General features: G+C 38.8%; 1 protein-coding gene across 1 annotated transcript in view; it reads right to left on the bottom strand.

Moving 5' to 3' along the window:
• The window catches only part of srpk1b (SRSF protein kinase 1b), a 55,799-nt gene that overhangs the window by 39,702 nt on the left and 1,075 nt on the right, over positions 1–15,022 (bottom strand). Inside the window, exon 3 of the mRNA XM_079597702.1 lies at positions 14,417–14,471. Within this exon, the coding sequence (XP_079453828.1) occupies positions 14,417–14,471 (55 nt within the window). The remainder of the gene's footprint in view (positions 1–14,416; positions 14,472–15,022) is intronic.

Here is a 15,022-nt window from a genome sequence, read left to right as displayed (position 1 = left end):
GGATTGGCTTGTGCGACTGTCACTCTCCGTCGCCATGACTACCGCCGTTATTACTGGCTCTGCCCACGTGCGCGCAGTCGCGCACCCGTTTTTAGGTGGGAGTGAATGGAATTAATGAGCTGTGTTTATTGAAGATTAAACGGTCTAGAGTCACTCGATTTTTATACTCTTTTTATCAGAGTACTTACATTTTAATTATGCATTGGTATATAAAGACAGTTTAAACAAATTTGAATAAAAGTTTTTTTTAGACAATTCTGACCTACCCTACCTTTAAATGAGTCTTTTTCTGATGACGTAGGCTTGACGACTTGGGTTGGTTAAACGCTTAACCACTCCCCTCAAACCGTTACTCTGCTGTGGGCGAGAGATGGAGAGGAGGAGCGCTGAAGTAAAACCCGGCCCTGTGTTCAATATTCCCTTTCACTCGGAAATGCGTCATAACACTTGAGAAAAGTCGTTTGCAACTTCCGGTTCACGCGGACTTTAATGTTTTCAACTGAAAGAAAACCTCAAGATATAATGTCAACTTGTTAAGTATATTGCCTAAACACAAGCTTGTTTAGAAAAAGTAACAAAAACTTGGACAGAAAAACAGCGTTATAAATTAATCGAATATTTGATTGATTTGTCGATCACCTGTGCTTCACACACTACCAAACGGAGTGTACTTTGAAAGGATTTATTCTCATCAGAGCACAAAATCTTTATCTATAATCCTCTATTTTTGGTTTGCAAACAACGACAGCACTAAAACACGTTTGCAGCGCTTGACCAGGCCAACAATTTTAAACACGTGGTTGCGGCTTTCCAAATGATTTTCATTAAGCTACATTATGAGTCCCAACCACATGCTTTATTATGTTCCACTACAGAACAGGTAGCTCAGCATTTACAGTTAATTAACCAATGAATGCCAGTTATACTCAAGTCTGCCACTGACCATGTATTTAAATCTCTGTGAGCCCTAAGTGCTCTCAACATTATCTTTGGTAATACATGAGAGAAATAATCTCTTATAATGCAGTATAACACTATACTACTACAGTGCAAAACTGCATTCTGTGTGTACTCCATATGCCACTCTGCGGTATGCTAAACAAGTAACCAAGCATTTATTTTTTCAGTCAAGCTTTATTAGATAATGAGAGGGTGTCATATTAAAACTGATGGAATTAGCTTGCGGTCTGAGAGTTGCAGTTAACTGATCATCATTGGGCATGCTAGATTAAACCTGCCGTGTTATGCAGTCTGTACTAACCAGAGAGAGAGAGAGAGGTTATCATAGGACATGATGACAGCACATCAGTCTCTGCTGATTCAGTGTGTGTGTGTGTGTTTTACATTAGCGCATGCATTTCATAACTCTAACACTGTTTCCTAAACAGCTGCAACAGCGACACTACACACAGACGGACACTTGATTTCCATTTCTATGGTTTTGTGCCAGATAACCCAACCCCAACTGAAAACTCTGCTCGTTGTGCATGTTTCCCATGCTAAAGTTACAGACATGATGCTAAGCTGTAGCAGGAGTAGGACAAAATATCGATAGGGCGATATATCGTTGTCCTTCTCTGTGCGATACGAGAATCAATACGCTGGCGCCAACTATCGATATTTTAATTAATAAAATAACGCGCTCTATAGATTTCCCTGCTTCATCGCTCCTCGAGCAACACATGAATGAGGGAAACATGAACATAAGTTAACTAGCCTAAGAAAAAGAGGTTTTTAACGGGATGGCGGACAGGCAGTGTGAGTAAAATAATAGATGGCCCAGCCATGTTTAAGTTCAAAGTCTGGACACACTTTTGGCTTTTATACCATTGATGGGACAAACACGTTTTAATAGACATCTTTGGCACTCTTCACAGAGCACTTACTCGGATACACACGGGAGTGTTTGAAATCAGGCGTCGATCAGCGGATATATTAGGGAGGGATCCGCTGATAGACGCCTGCTTTCAAATGCTCCTGTGTGTATCCGTGTATAAGGACATAAGGATGAGTAAACAACCCTCTACAATGCAAGAAAATCACTCACATATGCGACCACATTTCAGGCAAAGCGACTGAAAATGGCCAATGGCCTCTGACCTCAAGCACCGAGGCCAAAATCAAGTTGCGTTTCCACTGTTGGGCCAGTAGTCTCGCATCGCTGGCCTAAAACCGCCCTTAACACGCCTCCTTAGAACGACGTCACATGACTCCATTTCACCAGCTGACTGAAAACTAGCTAGATCGCAAATTGAGCATGCACATTTTACAAAAAAAGTGTTACAGTGACAGTAATATGTTAATTTGTGTTAGGAGTGCACATCAATCATGCTCAATCAAACTGGCATTTCACATTTTCCCTTTCACATAAAAAGAGATCACATACCTATTCAGTTGCACCTGCTTCCAGTTATTTGTGATCACAAGAACGCACAAAATAAACTCCATTAAGGCTTTTAAGTCCAAAGGCTTAAACATTTAGAAAAATATTGCAAAAATATCATATACATTTATATCACGTTTCTTTAGAAACAGTGAGTATTTATAAATTCTCCACGGAGTTATGCGATCTGAGGAGGTTTGAGCGATCTCTCCTGTCAAGTCAAGTCACTTGATTATACAGCACTTTTTACACTACAGGTTGTTTCAAAGCAGCTTTACAATGATAACACAAAAATAATGCAACCAAGTTTGTTTCTGCTGAACATAAGAAAATGCGTCATTGTCCGACTTAAGTTCAGTGATGGTTCATTTTTGTTGTAAAAAAAGTTATTAATTGAGTTCATTTATATTATATATAATATATATATAGTCGCTCTTGAGAAAACAATGTCATCTTCCAGCTCAGTTCACTCAGTTCTCATAAAATGGTGTCAATGCAGGCAGATCAATAATATTGTTGAATATTAAGTGTCTCTTTCAGCCAGAGCAACAGAGGAAGCTCACGCGAAGAAAACAGTTATGAGTTATGAGTTATACAGGTTAACCAGTTTTTTTATGACATGCGGATGCAATAGTCCGGTATCGGCAAAGGCACAGGGAGGGACAGAAAAAACATGAAACCAAAACATTTTTTCCATGTTCTTTAAGCAGTCTCTGGTATTTTCCATAAAAATATATACAGTAGGCCTATGTATTTATTATCGCAATGGTTAGCATAAGTAGCCTTTAGCATCGCATATAAGTATATTTCTTCCCCATACAGTGATCAGAATCCCCTTCGGATTGCAAGGATGTTGTTTCAAACACTTGCTGATGCCTGAAAGTGAGTTTTGAGCTGAAAACTGTTAGCTTGTAGCCTGATATAATCAACCAATGGTTGATTGGTGATCAATCACCATTGATGGTGGTGGAGGAGACCAAGTCCGTGTTCATTCGTTTTTTTATTTAATATATAAAGTAGAAAAACGAGAAAAGTTCCTTTTTCGTTTTTTACTTTTTGAAAAAAAAAAAAAAAAAGTACTCAGCTTGATTTTTCGTTTTTCGTTCTCAGGTAGATTGTTTTTTTAAACCGCAGGAATATTCGATTTCTACACATAGGTGGGACTGACACGCCCCTTTCCTCTGATTTGTCAGTCGAAGATCAGACTGTTCCTTCATCAGTTCTTCCTCAGTTCCGCACAGCAGAATAATAGTCCTCCGCTGCTGCAGTTGTACGGATTCTTAACAAGTTTATTGCAACTACTACATTTAATCTTTTTCTCAACAAACAATCAGACTAATGGCTCCGGCTACCGTACCGGCTACCGGGACAACGTTAGCATCCCTAGTCTTAAATTAACATAAACAGTTGAGAAAGACAACGCATTTGTGAAAGAAAATGCATGTATAACAGTATCAGTATATCGGATCTGTGCATTATCTTAAAGTGACAACAGCCTAATATTCCTGCTGCAGTGTTTTTACTGTTAATCAAACGACAAAAGAATCACAGCTCTTGACTGAATAACTTTTGTAACTTTAATAAGGATTCATCTATATTTAAATTATATGTGAAGACTATGCAGTGTTATTTTAGATTTGATTACTTTATTTAATGTCTCTACCTAGTCTGTATCTAACTGTTAAGCACTTTATTTCATTCGTATCTTTGTTCTTCTGTGTTTGTTTGTGCCATTGCTTGTAGTTTTGATTATTTATTCTTATTTTATTGAAGAATTTACTTGTCTTTAATAATGTTTGAAATGTATATTATATAGAATTTTGTCATTTACATTCCATGTGAAAAGTCTGGAGAATAAAATAAAAAATTATCTAATGGCGACTCGAGCTTCAGTGTGTCCCTAGAGGGTTGGTAAATTATGACATTTTGATGAATTTAAATTTTTTAACTATCCCTTCAAGTCTATGACCGGGTTCAATTCTGTTCCTGGAGGGTCACTAACCTGCAGAGTGTAGCTCCAAACCTAATTAGACACACATGAACCAGTTAATCAAGTGCTTCAGGATCAATTGAATGTTCCAGGCAGGTCTATTGGACTTATCAGAGGCTACGTTTATACATGGCCGGCTATTTTCATAAACGTACATTTCACCCCTCTCTGTTTTCAAAAATAACATTGTGCACACCTGTCAGTTTTCAGAAAAGTGGTCGTTTACACGAACCCGTGTATATGCCGTCAAGAGCATGCCAAACCTTTAGGTGGCAGTGTAACGAGAAGCTCAAGCCCACGTTAGCCAATCAGAATCACGAAAATAGTCAGACACTGTGATGTCGGCTGCCTAAAACTCAGTTTTTCTCAGTTTACATGCAAGTTTTTTGCGTATAAACGAAGGGCACAAACGAAGGGAAATGTCTCCGTTTTTCAAAATAACCATGTACGTGTAAACGGGGTCTGAAGCTAAACACTGCAGGAAAGTGGCCCTGCAAGAGCACAACACTGATTTTTCTAAGATGTTCTGGTCCTCCCTTAAATTTTCACCCGTTTACTGTTGATTGCATAGAAAAATACTAGCACACCTCTGCTCAACAAGCTGCACTACTACGTAGTGTTGTCAAAAATATCGATATTTCGATAAATATCGATACTGAAATATCTGAACGGTACCAATACTAATTTCCCGAAGTATCGATACTAGCCGAGCGGTCACTTTCACTTCTCTCCAAAGGCGCGTTGACAAACACCACACGTGACGCACTCGTCTCATTCGCTCTGGTTAAATAGCAAACGTGAAGTGAATGGAAAGATGGCGAGGGCGGCGCCCCCGCGACCGGCTTTGGTTCATTGATAAAGAACACCGCGAGCGGGCATGTCGGAGAATAGCGCGGACACGCGTAAAGACACACTGCGAGCGGGCATGTCGGAGTCGGAGAATAGCGCAGACACGCGCTTCACACTGCGAGCGGGTATGTCAGAGAATAGCACAGACACGCGCTTCACACTGCGAGCGGGCTGCGGTCACCCAAAAGATTGTTTGACAATCAATAATCCCTCACATCACTTTTTCAAATTATTTTATAGGTGAAAACAGACTTAAGGAACAGGCTCCAGGGGTACCATTTAGCAAGCATAGGCTACGCTCAGCATCAGGGGTGTTTGTTGTTTGGACCTTTCCCCACTGCTAAAAAAATCCTAAAGGAAACACTGTAACTCTTCTCATTTTAACTTTTCTGAAACATTAACCAAGATGGCCTAGTATTGTTGTTGATATGAGTCTGTGTTGTCTCGTTTTTTCACCGTAATTCTTAAAGTTAACATAATCTGACAGGAATCTTAGACAAGTAAATATTTTAACTGTGGTCAAATGTAAATTAACTTGTGCCTATTTAACTTTATTCAGAAAATTATTATTTAATTCTGCAATTTGCCTTCATTAGCGATTATCATCAATTTGATTACACAGATATTAATTAAACTAAACAGCTAGACAATGGCATCTCTGAATTCAATAATGAAATGCCTTTAACTGAAAATTGAATGTTTAATCTTATTATTATACATTACTGACACTCTATCCTCCAATTTGATACTTTTAAGTGCTTTTTTGTTACAGTAGGCTATATTTAAATATTTGATAACAATAGGTTATACAAATACAACGGATCATGTTAGCCCTGGTCCAATTAAAAAATATTAACAGATAGAACTCAGGACATTTTTGTTCATGTAAAATATACCTCATTGTCATGTTCTAGACTTGTTATATTTAGCTTTAAATAAAAAAAATACCCCCTTAATATTGTGGCAGTTTTTTTCTCTGTGGTATCGAAAATGGTATCGAATATCGATATTTTTCAAGGTATCGTATCGAAGTTAGAAATTCTAGTATCGTGACAACACTACTACTACGTAAGGTATGATTTATGTTGTACAAATGTGCCAATTTACACACCTTGGTTTAATACTTAAGGTTAGCGGGTCCAAATCCCTGACCCTAAGCAATAGTAATAGTGATAAGAAAGGCCCACTAAGTACCCTGGCATCTTCAAATACAGATTTGACAATCTCAAGACTATATAGAATTGATCGGTCAAGTAACCCAAGACAGGAACCGCCCTGCTGCTAAAGAGGCCAGTGCAGCATCTGCATGGCACTCAGCTCCCCAAAACTGTGACCTGATTTGGTTTCAAGCAGTCCACGCTGAGAGCCACGTTCTCTGTCATCTGCAGTCTTCCAGACCCCCGGTGCTGCAGTTGTGGAGGATACAGCTTACATAATGAGCATCCACACTGCTAAGCAAATCCCAGTGCAGTTGACTGCAGACAGAACTGTGATACCAGCCCTTTAAGTTTTCCAGCACTGCACCACAACTTGCGCACAGTGACAGACAGGGTGTATACACCTGGAGAGACAACTTCAAGGGAACACAAGGGTGCAAAATACAAGAGTTGAATCCCACTTTGGCAGGATGCATGACAGAAAGAGGTGGTCAGCGAAGTTGCATGCACGCATACATCTGTCACATCAACAAGGAGGATGTAACAGTCATATCAAAATCCTGCAAACCCGTCCCACTTCCTCGGTGCAAACATGTCACTAAAGACTAATCCAACCCGTGCCTTGCCTGAGCACATCAGCTGTCTGATTAAAAATGAATCCAACATCAATAAGTCAGCAGTGCCACCTCAGCTTACACTCTTTGCTGTCCACACACACACACACTTGCACTCACTTGCACCTCAGACCGCTGGCTAGTTTCACCACAGCTGTGTTGAGCGAAAAGATCCAATCCAGGAGCCACATGGCAGGGGAGGACAGTGCGGGGCAGGACGGTGCTGTGTGAGCCAGAGTTAAACCACAGATGTGACTTTCTATCTCCCGGAGTGTGCCTGCCTGCTCTCCGCTCACTGGCCGCCTCAACACTACCGATCCGACTGGAAACAAGGCAGCACAAGAGGGAGGGCAAGAGAAACGGGAGCAGAGGAGGAGGGTGATAAGTGAGTGAAAACTCACTCTCGCCAAACACGGTGTGGCATAAACGCAGCGCAGGAGGAGAGGGGACGTCGATGACAGATTTAGTAGAGGCTCATGAAGAAAAGTCATATACTACTACGCCTCTCTCCTGCAGAAGGGCCGGCCGAAGGTTCTGTCCATCTGACATGTCGTATTTCAAGGACACAAGCAGACCCCAGAGGGCATGTTCCCTTCTGCTCGTGCTTCACCTGAGCATTCAGTAGATGCAAGTGTGTGTGTGAGAGAATAAAACGCATCAGGCTTGATGGCTGTCACAAAGCACTGTTATGTAACAGCTCTCTTCAGGGCAGGCAAGCGGTCGTCCAGTATTTAACAGAGGAACACACACACACACAATTTCTTCAGTTTGCATGATCATCATTTGGCCTCAGAATTTTAGAATAGTATTTTTGTTACTGATCTCCATTACATTTGGTTCTCTGATTCTTAAGCGTTTTAGTATTATTTGTATTATTTTACTTGTTTTAAGAGACAGACAGTAGCGTGCCAGAGGCGGAGTTTACCTGAGCCGGGAGACGGCAGCGCCGGATGATTCTGTCAGCATTAAAGACTTTTAAAATAAATTACCTCAAAACTCACTTTCATGTTTGATTGCCTTCTGTTTGTGATCCGATGTGGTGATCACCGTATAAGGTAGAAATATTTATAGGCTACGCGATACCATAGTAAACATAGTAGCCTAAATATGAACGCTTGAAGAAATCAGACAATCATAATGGCTATCATGTTTTTATTTGATCTGTCAGTAGCCTACTGGCAGTCTCTGGTCTCTTTATACCGGACTATCATGAAATAAAGCAACTTTTTTTTCGGGAGCTTCCTCTGTTTCTCTGACTGAAAATATCTGTAGCCTACTGGGAGTCGAGAGAGTGCTAAAGCTCCTCAGGCCGTATTTTTTGTGGCATATTTGTAGAAATGATCATTCTTTCTAAATGTGATGTAGTCTAAATATGTCCTGTAACTACCAAATAATCAGAAACTGCCTCGACTGAATAAGTAAGTGTGTCCCCTCCCCTTTTCTTTTGTGAAATAGACCTAACACGGTAGCCTAATTTATTTCTGTGTGACTAATGTGCAATTTCAACAAATTAATTAATTATGATCAATGTATCACTTTTTATTGTAACCCTGTGGTAAAACATCGATGCTTGGGTTTTAAATATTCAAGTAAACAACAAAAATGCCAGCAAACAGTGTTTGTTTTGCGATCACGCTGTTTCCAGTGATTTCTTTCTGATTAGTTTTCTGATAAAACTTCCATTTGTTGGTGAAAAGATGGGTTAGTGTGACGTTGTTCTAGAGAGGCGTGTTTTAGTGAAGCGCAGTGGAGCTTCTGGCCCGACAGTGGAAACGCAGCAGATTTTGGGCCCGGCGCTACTGGCCGAGGCTATTAGCCCGGCACAGCCTGTTTAAAGCCCTGGCTCGCACTGGCCCGACAGTGGAAACGCGGCTAGTGAAGAGGTGACAGGAAAAAAATGTTTCCTGTCACCTCTGTTTCCTGCAGAGGAACAGATTTTCCTACAACCAAAGGAAAATAAATGTCTTGTATTTTTTAATTAAGTCGTTTTATTAATAAAGTAAAGGCATATAACCAGTTTATTTGTAGTGCACTGACAATAGTTTTATATAATTAGTTTATTAATTAAATTAATAAAAAGAAAAAAAGACCTTGAGATTTGTTTGGTAATTGTACCTGAAATGAATGATTTTTCTAAATTAATTTGCTATATTTCAGATCAATAGTTTTCCTTAAAATTTTAATTCATCTTAATTAATTTAAAATAATTTATTCTCATCTGAATTAGAAATAATTTATTTCTGTATAAAATAATACTACCATTGAGAACACATTTGATTTTCTTTTTTAATCAATGTAGTTCTTAAAAATAAACAGATTAGTGCTCTGTTTGAGGACAAGAAATGAAAACCAATGCAATATGATGAATGTCCAAAAAATGGCACTCACAGATCGTTTTTAAATGAGGTTGGATAAATATTATTTGCTTTTAAACTGTGTGTGTGTGTGTGTGTGTGTGTGTGTGTGTGTGTGTGTGTGTGTGTGTGTGTGTGTTTTTGGTTGGGTGACAGATGTAGGTTACAGTTTGACAAAAGCACAATGTTGTGTTTTATTGCGAGTGTACACAAATGTAAGTAAACACTTTCCAGTTTGAATGATGTCCTGTATGAACAAAATGACGGAGTATGTTTTTATGTTTCCACTGTTCGATCGCGTCCGCACACACGCACAACATATTCCAGCATTGCAATGTTGACATCGCAGCCTGTTCATTATAGCCACAGAGCTTCAGAGCTAAGGCGGGGCTACAGATTAGGTGTCCCTAAAGAACCCGCATATCTAACAGTAGTTCCGCATTACATTAATTAATTTGCACGCAAGTTTTATTTATTTTTATACCGTGTATTCTCCGTGTAAATTCATGCACCGAACCGTGGCGCCCATACCGTTTTGGTTCAATACGAATACAAGTACCGTTCCACCCCTAGTAGAGAGAATGGGATCAACATTTGTAGAAGGCCAGACTCAAAACTGGTCACCCATATGAGCACCAACTGGAGCATAGGATGTAGCCACAAGACCATGGCTCATACAAGACCCCATCACATTCTTGTAATACTTACAATAGAATCAACGAGCAGAGATACACAAATAAACACTGACTCCAGGTTGAAGTTGAACACAAAGGAGAGACTAAGGGCGTTTTCAGACCAGACTTGTTTGGAGCGTTGCTTTTGGAACCTGGTGCGTTTTCTGCCTTCATTTGGTTCTTTCAGGTATTTTATGAATACAGCAGCAATCGTGCTGGGATCCGCACTAAAAAAAACTGTGAGAAAGCAATCTGACCCAACGTAACAGGCTGTATCACAATGTATGATGAGTCATTCTGTACGTTGTATGAAAAGCAGCAGTGTTTTTCTGCTGACGCCTCTCAAAATGAATCGTGGGTTAACCTGGAGCAAAGACAACGGGAAACGCCTGATTGAAATTTGGTTGTACAAACATATTTCAGAACACCTGTCCAAAACACATAAAATAAAGACAAAACCTTGATTCTTTCTCAAAATTATAAAGATATGGAACTACAGCTACATGGACACCCACAATAAGCCCACGGAGCTGTTGTCTGAAGACAACTTCAGAATCTGTTTCTTCGGAGTCGTGGGAGAATCGCAATCTCTATTTTACACACAAATAAACAACAAATACGTGATTCTCAATTTATCCAGAATCATGCAGCTCTACTGCTTTGGAACAAAGCAAACAATCTACAGGTGTGAAAATGCCCTAAATAGTATATGACCATGTTTACCAACAATTCACCCCCACATCCAATCTGACTTAAACTGCAATTCACCGACTGGCCGCTAGAGGCAGGCTCCAAAAGGGACTCAATTCCATACAGTACATCCCCCATGTTAAAACACCCAGCTTTACAGCAGACAAAAATATGTGTACAGCCTGGTACAAAAATTGGTTTTGGTCTATATAGCTAATTTTGCCCTTCATGACAACTGTGAGGGGGATTTTTTTTTCTAACTCATCTGTTTAAATTATATTAAGCCTTAAAGTTGTGCATAATTAAGGGCGTGGCCACTTGAGTGACAGGTGGATTGCCGCTGCTGTCACTACTAGCCGTTTGTCTGCTGTCACCTCAGCTAATTCCAGCCTCTGAACTGCCGTGTTTGTGCTTTTTTCGGGATTAATTCATACAATTTAATACACGCATTATACCTACCTAGATATAGAGGCTACACTCGTTCTGCGGTACCGTTGCTCTCACGGAACAGATACACCAATAAAAAGTACCGCCAGATGAAATCCTGCAAGTGTCAGTGCTTTCTCTCCATCCATGCAATACATACACATTAGGGCTGAACGATATTCGATTTTAACGTCGACATCGCGATGTGCGAGTGAGCGATAGTCACATCGCCGGAACATGCGATGTGAAGGGTAGCACCAGCGGGAGATATTACCATATTACGCGCTTAATGAGGCACGCGCGCCGCGGTCTCTTGCTCTCTCTCCCTCTCTGCCGTGCACGCGCTGCGCGGTTTGGAGCACAGTCTGTCTCGCGGGCGCGCTCGCTCTAGATTCCGGAAATTGTAACTAATTCGCGGCCACCAGTGAGCAGTATCAATATGCGGGAGACTCCCGGAACTTGGGATGTCTGTATCTATAATAATATCGGCATTAGAATTATTGATTTTTCATTAGGCTATTTTTTTGGTGCCCCCTCAGCTCTTGATGCGCGTGGTGGGAGCGGCGGCGCTGACCGAGTAAAGCTGCTGTTTAAATGTGTTCGGCTTTTCTGTTTACAGAAACATGTTCTCTAATCTGTTTAGAAGATTTAATACAAGATATATTAAAGTTTTATATCATTTTGTTTATTTCATATGATTATGATGACCAACACCAACACTGTTTTACTTTGGCACTTTGGCTAAGAAAAGTTGACTTAAAAGATTGTGAACCAAAATTTATAAAAAATATATTTATTTTAAGTTATATTGTTGTAAACCAATCAGGGGGTTGGTGTAAAGCTGCTGTTTTATTTAAAAATGTGTTCTGCTTTTGTGTTTACAGAAATGTCCTAATTTTGGAATAAAAAATTAAGTGACCTTTTTGTCACTTGCTTGCTTATTAGTGAAATTATTAATATCATGGAATGGTAATTATTGTCTTTAGCCGTCTAACGTTAGAGTTAACGTTATGGCTCTCAATATCGCAATATATATCGTTGGGGAAAAAATATCGCAATGTAATTTTTTTCCAATATCGTGCAGCCCTAATACACATCCTGAATGAGCGCGGATTTCTAGTGCATTTACTTGAACTTCTTACGTAAAATCTATGGTTTGACGCATTTAAGAGGCCATTTTAAAATGGAGTTAATAAAGCTCTCTACGATCTTGACGTGCGATGCGGCACTGACTGACATGTATGCGCATGAATCACCATCACACGCTCAGATCAATATTGTAAGTTACTGGAAAATACATTTTTAACCAGCAGAATAATACAGCATCACGACACATATAGTCTCAGCTCAACCCACGTCCCCCTCTTTGCCCATTTTCGGTTATCCGACCAGGAGTGACACGCTGCCAAGATGGCCAGGGACACTACATCTAGATTTTTTTTTACAGTTTATGGCTCAAACTGGTTATTTAAAAATATCTGTCTTGGCGAGTATTCACATAAACAGTCGTTTTGTCTTAAGTGAATGTAAACATTTGGGTAAAAAATCTGATGTGTAACATTATATTAGACCCGTGCATAAGGTCTGTGTCATTACTGTTAATCAAACAACAAAAGAAAAGAGGGGATCAATCACTCTTCTTGACTGAATAACTTTTGTAGCTTTAATAATAAAACATTTTCTGTAATTAATACACTGACTATGCAGTGATTATTTTTTACATGTTACATATCTGGTTCACGCTGCCAATCACCTCACACAACCCTGTTTATATACCTGTTGCTCAGTCTGTTGTTGCTTGTTTGCACACTCCCTATTAGCACTGTTTTGTTGTTATTACTGTCATTAGAGTCCTTGTATACTGTGTGTGTTTGATATTTGACTGAAACGTTCTTCGGTAGTATTGTGGTTTGAAGGGAATAGTTGCATTTGTTCTGTTCTGTCTTCTCAAGTCGTCAGGTTGTGTGTGTGTGTGTGTGTGGTTGGGAAAGAGGGAACAGTAAGGAAGTCATACCACATACATTGTGCACCACATAGGAATTCTGGTTGTATTAGACACACTAGTTTTAGGAAAGAGTGTTTTGCTGGTTAGTCAGCATAGTTTAGTTAAGCCGTTTTTATACTAGGGATGGGCAACGATTAATCGCATCCAAAATAAAAGTTTGTGTTTAAATAATATATGTATGTGTACTGTGTAAACTTTTATTTTGGATGCGATTAATCGTTGCCCATCCCTATTTTATACTGAAGACTTTTCTACATTTTCTTTTTGATAGTTATTTTAGCTGATATAACCTAGTTAGCTGTGTTTTGTTTGATTTATTTATTTTATTTGGCAACTCTCATGCTCGCCTTCCCACCTTGTTATTGTATTATTATATTATTATTTGTTCCTTTGTAAATATTAATTTCTTTTCAACTTTTTGCATGCAGTTCCACCTATATCCATTTATTGTATTGCCCTACCCTCATTTTGAGATACACGCTCTTCTGTTAATGTTATACTCCCATTTACCCCTAGACAGATATATTTAATAGCATTAGGGACGTTACAATTATTCAATTTCTGAATTCTTACTGCTCGTTTCTTTTTAATATTGTATTTGTTTTACTGTTTGTTATTTGCATCTGTTACTTTTAATAACAAAGATAAAATAACAAAAAACTATATTAGAATTATTATTACAGTAACTCTTATTAATAAAAGAATTGGAGCAAAAGATGCATCGAGAATCATTTTATAATCAAGTTACAGTGATCCATCACGCCAAAGTCAAACTACATTCAATGCGCTTAGCATCGAATTATTTTGCATTAAAAAAAAAAAAACAGCATAAATTAAAAGACTGATTCTTTTGATTTAAGAATCACTCATCTAAAATAATTATGATACTTTTAATTTATCAAAAAATGTACCTGTTAACCCTTAAATGGCATATAGAGTTGTTGTTTCAGAAACTGGGGTGGGCCCGATTTTGAAGATATTGAAACAACTCAAAAGCAGTTTATTCCACACACAGGAGCATCTTCTCCACTGACTTGAAACCGAACAGCCTTTGTCTCTTTATGATCTTGATGCATTGAGCTTTTCCTTTTTTTTTTAGCTGACTTGGAGTGAACATTTTGAACCTCTTAATAAATGTAAATTCATTAAAATTATTATAACCTTCCACCACTGTTTCTACCCACTGCTGTTTTTGAATCATGTTCCGATCTCCTTCGAGTCTTTTCATGACTTTATATTGAGCAAAATACCCAGTACAAACTCGATTTACTCACTTTTTGCAGGGTTTCTTGGTTTTGGTCCTTTTCTTCCTCGCCTGAAGTGCAAGTACTGTCAGAGAACAGAAGAATTTATTTGAGCATGCAAATAATAACCTGCAAGTAAGCATGATAGTCTTATATGTGTGTTACAGCAGAAATTAATATCGTTCATGTTATGATGAGACCAGTATTAGGTTATTATTTGTATGTCGCCACAAAACCATTACCAAAACATACTAGCCTAATCATAGTTTTCGGTTACATTCAACTAACTATGAGTAACTTTACTAATAACGTTACATGTCAACTAACTCATTAATTTGCAACTAACTTACTTCAATTATTACTACACTGGTAGTTTAGGGTCGGGGTTAGTAGAATAAGCTGACATTTACTTGCAAAGTTACTTATAGTAGTATTAAGTAAAAAGTGGACCATTAAAAAAATAAAAAGGTGTTAACGTAACGTTACCTAGTTTTCAAGATGACACACTAAGTTACTAACGTTACAGATAATACAGTGGTGACTTCATTTGAACCCAAACTGTCATCTACAATATATATGAAACAAAACGACGAAAAAATATTTGAAAAGCTTATTATATTGTTCCCATATTCGATT

Source organism: Phoxinus phoxinus (assembly GCF_949152265.1).
Source record: "Phoxinus phoxinus genome assembly, chromosome: 22".
NCBI lineage: Eukaryota > Metazoa > Chordata > Actinopteri > Cypriniformes > Leuciscidae > Phoxinus > Phoxinus phoxinus.
This window is presented reverse-complemented; position numbering and strand designations above follow the sequence as displayed.